We start from the raw sequence: 8,614 nt of genomic DNA on the forward strand, positions 1-8,614 counted from the left end.
CACACACACACACACACACACACACACACACACACACACAAACACACATGCACACACACACCTGAGCAGCACTGAATAGTGAGACTTGACGTTGAGGAGGGGCTTGCCTCATACTCCAATTCCGAACAGTCGACGCGCGTCACCTGGTTGATTAGTGTTTGTTTTTGTGCAGACCATTCATAGTTCCTGAGACTCTGCGCTGTACTCCTGGGTACAGCTTCTGGTTACAGCAGTCACATTCTGGAAGCAAGTTGGAGCAAACTGCAGCGTCAGACCAATCACACATAAACTTCTTAGCCGGAGGGGGTAAAAAGATCGAGAAGAGGTTATCTGCGGAATCAAAGTGGGTGTGTCACAAAAGTGGGCGTGTCACAAGAGTGGGCGTGTCTAAAGCATAAACACTGTGGGCTAAGAGGCCTACATGACTTTATCCTTAGACACTGCTTGACCTATTTACAGCCTGACCCTGACCCCAACACTAAGGTTCAGTACAGTAACGCCCTTTTTGTTCTTGTCCAATCAGGTGGTGCCGTACGGTGATGCCCCTTTTTTTGCTTGTCCAGTCAGGTGTGTCCCTCTAACAAAGTCCGTCAAATCAGGTGTGTCACTTTAGCATCGCCTTTCGTTGTGACACGCCCACTTGTCCGCAGAGACCCCTACTTGAAAAGCTCTGCCAATGGGGTGTGACAAGAAGGGGCATCAGAGTTGATGCTATGAACGCAGTGACGTCCTTTTTTTCATGAAACTGCGACAATCTGAGCCGACGTCGGCTGGTTGGAGGGAGTATAAAGACGCCTTAAATAGTTGAAGTTTGTAGGTGGAATTTGTTCCCTTTCTTACATGTTGTACAGCTTTAGTTGAGGGATTGAATGTCCCGGGCATTTAATGGGTAACGCTTTCTTTTACGGTACCATTATTACCATGTAATTACAAGGTGGTAATTAAATAGTACCTTATTACCATGTAATTACATGGTAATTACGATACAAAAGAAAAAAACTACTGTTAGTAAAACTACCTTTATTGGGTAACTACAATCAAATTACTATTCAATAGTAACTCAACACCATATTTATAACCAAAAGAATGCAAATAAATTTTGGGGTTAGTGGTTAATTGCAATAAAATATAACTTTAAAACCGTCCAAATTACCTACTACTTATTTAGGTGCATAGTGAATTGTAATACGTTACAAGGTAAGTGCTACATTACTGCAGACAAATACATAGTAAAATTTACCCTAATTACCACGTAATTACATGGTAATAAGGTAGTAATTACATTTAATTACAATTTTTTATTACCTTGTAATTACATAGTAATAAGTGTACCGTAAAAGAAAGCGTTACATTTAACGATGATTTTTGGCCTTGCCGCTTACTTACATAGATTTGTTCAAACTCCCTGAAGCTGTTGATGACAATATGGACTGTAGATGATAAAATCATTAAATTTCTTGCAAAGTGTTTGCTGAGAAACGTTCTCAAGCAGATGGACTATCTGCTCACGCAGTTGTTCACAGGGTGGTGAACCTGCCTCATCCGTGCTTGTGAACGACTGAGCCTTTCGGGGATGCTCCCTTTTTTTTTTACCCAATCATGACCTGTTTCCTTTTGTTGACTCTGTCCCAGCTTTTTTGGAACATGTTGCAGGCATCAAATTCAAAAAGAGTGAATATTTGAAAAAAAAAACAATAGTTTATTTGTTTGAACATTAAATATGTGTGTTTAATTAACATTTAATGGCTTTTACAACAATGTACAGGATGGTACAAAGTGTTGTTACTTTTGTTTTGTATTGATGATAATCACATTTTGACRTTGAAGTTGTCATTGCTTGTGTGTCTGACAGATGTGGACTGTCAAGTGATGAATCTAAAATATGTTCATTGTTCCTGGAACAATATGAACACCCCAGATGTCAATTACACCTTTTCCAGCTGGTTCGTACCAAATAACGTTTTACACATGGAATAATGATGCTCCTTCACTTGTTTTTTCTCTCAGATTGAACAATCAAGATAAGATAGAACTTTATTGAATCAAGCCCATTTTTTAAAGAACTTTAAACTAAAATGTTTTGAACTTTTGACCCCCTCTTGTCTCTCCTCTCCCCCTGCAGGTTTAAAAATGATCCTGAAACTTACTGTGTTGACTACGTGTTTGCCAACAACACAAGCATTGGATGCAACCAACCCTGCAAAGTTATCGATCGATTCTACACATTTCACACTGTTCTGAAACATGGCAACGAGACATATCGAAAGGAACACTACCTGAAAATGAAAGGTACGCACATTTCATGGAACGTTAAGCAACACCAGCGATGAACCTTTGATCAACCCCAAATCTCAAAATGTTGGGACATTGTTCAAAATGCAAAAAAAAAGTAACTTATAAACTCATAGATACATTCTATTCACTGTGGGACTTAGTGAAAATTTTAAATGTTGACGATAATATTAAAAATATTCTGACTTTTATGGCATCTAAAAAGAGTTAAGACATAAGTGACACGAATAAGAAAACAATATTTTACAGAGGCTGAATCTCTCAGAGGTAAAGATGGGCAGAGGTTCACCACTCTGTCTAAAAATAGTGGAATGATTTCAGAAAATGTTCATTAGTGGAAAATTGAAAAGAGTTAAAATTCCCCATCTTCTATTCAGTTCTGGACAGCCTCAGAAAAAAAAACACCATCCAGAAGCATTGTCCTCTTCTCTGAACCAGTGCTCATTCAAAATGGACTGAGGCAAAATGTAAAACTGTTCTGCGGTCAGATGAATAAAACTGCACTTTTATTTATTTATTTTACTTCCTCTGTGGAGAGGAGTGTTCCACCTGTCATCAGCACACAGTTCAAAGGCCTGCCTCTCTGATGGCATGGGGGTGCATTAGTACCTTTGACATGGGCAGGTACCCGCTTATAAAGGCACCATTGATGCAGGTTTTAGAATAAATACTCCCATCCAGCAATTAAATTCAATAAAGACAGTAAACCTGCTAGAATCATACACCAGATTTGTAAGATTTACTTGAGAAAATCCTGTAAACGATATGTACTAATGTTTGTTAAATAAATTTAAATGCCACAAATTCATGTAATATTTACACTCATCATTATCTAGTAAATGTTATTAAGAATATAGTTAAAGATTTGTGAATAAATCAGGTAAATGTTACTTAATTTGCTCAATTAAATCTTGTAACATATACTTGATCAAATTAAGTAAAATTTACCTGATTTATTCACAAATCTTTAACTATATTCTTAATAACTTACTAGATAATGATGAGTAAATATTACATGAATTTGTAGCATTTAAATTCACTTAAACATTAGTGCAAATTGTTACGAGGATTTTTTTCAAGTAAATCTTAATAGTTCTTTATAACAGTGCACATGCGTCAAGCACAATATTGAAGCATGACACCTCACAGCTACAGAGAAAGGTGTAGCTCTTGTTGTAGTTCATGACTTCACCACTAGATGGCAGTTTTGAAGAAACTTTATTGGATTCTTCTTCATGAACAACACAGACAAAGTGAAACTCACAGGTCTTATTAATTACTAGACCTACCACTCTCACTTATGGTTACTTCTGCTGAATGCTTTAACACAAGTTAACAAATAATGAACACACAAATTACAGTAACACAACAGACTAATTGCTGAAAGAACAATGTTAACCAATTCCTTAAAATGATTTAACAACAAACGTGAACCCTACCCACAATCCTCCACTGCAGTCACATGACAAACAGCCAAACACAGCAGAATGCTACAATATGCATTCCCTGTTCCCTGACAACTAAATATCACCTACATTATGTCATCAAACTATTGCACACCAACAAATGTATTCAAGCAAAAGAAACCAGACAACTTATGTTTTATTTCCACCATGTCTTGTCCTCTCCTTGAAAAGTGAAACAAGGGAATGAGGAGCAGCAGCCTTTGTGTGTGCATGCACCCTCAGTTTTAGCCCAGAAGAGTAGAAGTTACTTAATATDTTCATGTTTATGTGCTGTCCAGAAAAAACACTTAAATATTACTGGTAAAATACTATTAGCATTTACTTTTTTGTACAGTAATATTGATATGTAATATAATGCGTATTCTTTATTTAGTAAATTCTAATAGTTTAGAAAATTAGATATTGTTTTTGTAAAATTTAAAAGAATAATTAAATAAATGTTACTACACCCAAAAATCCTTTTTTTTCCAGTGCAGGAATAACACCGTCCCCCTTCAAAATCTCCACGTTTACAGACTTTTTCTTAAAAATAACGGGGGGTGGGGTGCTTCACAGTGGAAAACATGGCCCTTCAAACTTTTAAACATTTAAATAATGTTTAATGATAAATTAAATATACGCTTATGAGATTTACAAATCATTGAATTGTATTTACATTTTACACAATGTCCCTTTTCGGAGTTGTAACTTTCATTTTAACGGATTACACGTAACATACCATAGGTTCAGATAAATGTAGGCTGTGACCTAATCCCATTATCTGTTACTGTTTGCCGTCACCAGTCAAGTTAAACCCACCATCCAAGCTGACGGTAAAAAATGAATCTGACTTCAACCTGTGGTTTTACTGGAACCAGACTAGATGTGTGACGAGTCAAGTCCGCTACAGAAAGAACAACAACAACTGGGAGGTCAGCGGCATCTGGTTCCGTCCTTTTCATCTGTAAAACTTAATTGAATCTTTTAATTCCATCATCTTGTTTTATTAATTTTTTATTTGACAGCTCTCTAATCTTCCTGATGATAGTCAGAAGTACACCATCAACTTCCCCTCCAGCAACTCCAGATATGAGCTGCAGGTCCGGAGCAAAGTGTCTGAAATGTGTGGGGACTCAAAATTCTGGAGCGACTGGAGCGAGCCGGTGGCCTGGGGCTTCAACAACAGCACAGGTAAGACTGCAAACTATTTGTTACACTTTGTACATCTGCAGATGAGCAGAAGAATCACTGTTGTCTCTCCTTTTCCCCTCCCAGAAACAATCATGTTAAATGAGCCGATGTCTGTGTGGACACCAGTGATTTATGTGGTGGGGGCCATCACCCTCATCCTGCTGATGCTGCTGTTGCTGCAGCGTGAAAGGTGGGTGTCCCAGCATTCTTCTGGTGCCTGTCTGTGTGAGCGGGTTCGTTTTTCTAGATAAATATTTGGAGCTGACAGAAGACCCAGGATTTTCAACATCCCCCTTAAAGTCCTAAAAAAGGGTCAAAAGACCCTTAGTCCAAACCGACGACTCTGATGGCTCCAGTTAGCATCCTTTCATTTGTAAATGTGGCTATTGCCTTAGGAATCAGCAGTGGGGAGATGAGCCGAACTCACGCAAACGTCTGCCTAATAGTCTAAACAGTTGTGAAATCAACTGGTTATATTTTGAACTTATTGGTGGCGTGGTGGTTCGCATTTTTAACTAAAGAGACTGGAATTTCGAGATCCTGAAGACAAACCCCCTCCTTCTGCTTAGCAATCTGAGGGCTATTAGTTGCCTTTTGTTATACATATGGCTGAAGCTAATCCACACACACCCACCACGCCCAATGATATTCTTACTCTGTTTCTCAAGGGCTCCTGTTTACAAGTTTTTGCTCTGAAGATGTGGTGTGTTGCAAAGAACATAACTGGATGCCACTGCCTTTTCAGAGCTACAGTAAAAAAATGTAAAGAGAGCAGAAGAGACTTTATACATGGCCTTGCACTGGAACTTCGACAGTGTTTTATGCTGGAAAAGGCCATGATGAAAACGCCACRTCCCCTGCCTGGTCACAGCAAAAAACACAGTGTAATTTTAACACCTACAGAGTTGAATTTAACTCTGTTTTATATAATATTTGGTCCCACTCAAAATTAGTGCACAACGGGAGTGAGAGTTTAGAGTTCTGCACTCTATTCTAGAGTTAAATCAACTCTTGAAGTGTTGTATCAACACTGGTCATTAGTTAGCAAATCGGCACAACAATGTGACCCTTCACACACCAGGAAGTACCTTTCACTCATGGTGTCGACTTATGGCAAACAACACAAAACTTAAATTTGAAAAACTAACCAACCTGAACAGGAAAACTAACCACAAAACAATTTTTTACACTCATGAACCTTTTTAATAATCTTAGACATGCAAACACATCATTTCTACAAGATTACCCAGCATTCCTTGCTGAGAAAATTCTGGTCCATGAGGAAGAGGGCGGGGCTTTTCAGAATACTTCTTTCAACACTGCATTGTGTTAAACAATGACACTGTTAAGTGTTAATCAAGACTTAACAGTGGGCGGAGCTTATTTAACACTGTCCAGAGTTGAGACAACACTGATGAAATCAATTCTGTGAATTAACACCAACATTGGATGTCAGTTAACTCAGAAAGTATTAAAATAACACTCGGGGAGCTGAAATTAACTCTGCACTGCAAATTTAACACTCCATTTTTTTTACTGACGACGCAGTGTCGGGTTCAGACACTCTGCAAAAGGAACTGCAGCACAAAACAGTGTGCAGTTTGCAAGAAATATACCTGCCGCAAACGTAGAAAGGAGGAAAACTGGGTGTGTAATAAGTGTTACATGTGAAGCAGCTACATCTACAGACAAACATCTTTCTTTGTTGTAAAAAGAAAATGTATTTATTACTTGTGTAAACTGTTTTTGTAAATATTGTAAATAAAACTTGCTGCCAATTCCTGTTTATGTATCTTGATTCCCTCAGCCATGTCTGCAGAGTTTGGGCCGATGGGGGATGTGTAGCAACATACTACATCTTCAGACCAAAAACTTRTAAACAGGAGCCCTTGAGAAACAGAGTGAGAATATTATTGGGCRTGGTGGGTGTGTCTGGATTAGTGCCCCCTCCTGTGGTGCACCAGTAATGGACTTATTTACAAAACAAAAGCACCTGTTCACAGAATGTGAGCCAAAATCCTTCAGGTGAATCGRCCCCTCTCTGGGTTCCAAAGGTAGAAATGTTAAATGACCCTTCTCTGGGACTTCTTTGGTGTTAACTTGATTTAAGATGGAGATCACAGGAACTGTCAGAGATGAACACAAAGATAGCTTTAAGTCAGTTTCACAGATGTTGATCTCAAGTTTGTTCTGAGTGCCGCTGATAGGTAATGAAAGCTTTTGAAGTTTTGCATAAAAGCAGTGGGTTTGTTCCTTCAGGAATGCTAATTTTTGTTTTTATTGTTCAGATTTCTTTTTATTTTTTGCATTTACTTGTCCAACCTTTCATGTGTTTCTAGCTGCTTTATATGTATTTTAGCTTGTGTTGGTCAAACTGGAGCTTAAACACCACAGCTGGCTTCAGGTCAGATCCAAGAACGCAGACTAGAGACGAGACGTTCAAAACAATACGAATTTTTCGAACGGCTCCACAAAACATTAAGGTCTCTTTGAAACAAACGGATCGCTGCAAAGAGTCACATATCTCATCTCTAATGCAGACTTGATTCGATGAACTCATGACTGTTGCAAATGTTGCAAAAGGATCCCAATTCCTGCGGGTTTCTTTAGAGATGATCCCACGTAAAGGGGTCTCCAAAATGGAAGATTGTAACAAAGAGGAAGAACATGCTGTAGCATAAATATCTTTGGATCACACTTTTTTCATAACTGTAGTCAAATGCTGCAATTTACGTAAATATGATATAGATTAGTAGAAAACTATTCCAGTGAGCTCCAGATTGACATCAATAAAATCAGCACTTCAGAAAATGGGGTGCTCTACTTGCCTCAAAGAGGCACTTATACATCTTTAATTCGTACAGTATTTTTCGTGTTATATTATAAGTACCTAAATGTTTCAACAAAGCAGTCAAAATGCACATAGATGCAGAAACTTGTTTCACATGTTTTCATGTTTAATAACTTGGCCTTTGTTACGTGGAACTGCAAGTTAAAGTTTGACCAGCAGAAGGTGCCAAACCATTTTGTATTGAATGCTTTTAAACACTGAACCATTTTTAGCTGCACACTAAATGTTGACTAAATTTGTTGACATAAAATGCAAGAGATAAAAAAACTCGTCCTTTTATTGTTTTTAAATGTGAAATGTGTTTTACAGCAATGTTTAAAATTATTATTGCAAACATTTAGATCAAGTGTGTTCGCCTAAAACGTACAGGATATTTAATCTCCCTACAGCTGAGCATGTATCATATTTCAAATTTATTTTCTTCTTGAGAGCGGAGGAGATAAAGCCTCTAAAGTAAAACTGTTTCTCCTCTTCAGGCTCAGAATCATCCTCGTTCCTGTGGTTCCAAAGCCGTCGCTGAACTCTCCCGACGTCGAGGTAGAACCTTCATACAAACTTCACACTAAATGAACTAAAATATGTTCGGTTTTCATGTTTTTAATCTCAGCATTACTTGTTTCCAAGCTAACATCCTTCAGTTCTAGTTTACTTTAAATACAGACGGGATGAGCTGCATTAGGATAATTGCTGTTTATATGGAGATGAGCATAAAAAACATCTATTTAATTGAGAGCGATTTCTAATATACAGTGGGTAAAATAAGTATTGAACACGTCACCATTTTTCTCAGTAAATATATTACTAGAGGTGCTAATGACATGAAATTTTCACCAGA

General features: G+C 37.8%; 1 protein-coding gene across 1 annotated transcript in view; it reads left to right on the forward strand.

Moving 5' to 3' along the window:
• The window catches only part of LOC106527375 (cytokine receptor common subunit gamma), a 14,659-nt gene that overhangs the window by 3,640 nt on the left and 2,405 nt on the right, over positions 1-8,614 (forward strand). Inside the window, exons 2-7 of the mRNA XM_014022239.1 lie at positions 1,853-1,943; positions 2,123-2,289; positions 4,542-4,669; positions 4,763-4,928; positions 5,013-5,118; positions 8,256-8,316. Coding sequence (XP_013877693.1) covers positions 1,853-1,943; positions 2,123-2,289; positions 4,542-4,669; positions 4,763-4,928; positions 5,013-5,118; positions 8,256-8,316 — 719 coding nt within the window. The remainder of the gene's footprint in view (positions 1-1,852; positions 1,944-2,122; positions 2,290-4,541; positions 4,670-4,762; positions 4,929-5,012; positions 5,119-8,255; positions 8,317-8,614) is intronic.

Source organism: Austrofundulus limnaeus, unplaced genomic scaffold (genome assembly GCF_001266775.1).
Source record: "Austrofundulus limnaeus strain Quisiro unplaced genomic scaffold, Austrofundulus_limnaeus-1.0 Scaffold321, whole genome shotgun sequence".
Taxonomy (NCBI): Eukaryota; Metazoa; Chordata; class Actinopteri; order Cyprinodontiformes; family Rivulidae; genus Austrofundulus; species Austrofundulus limnaeus.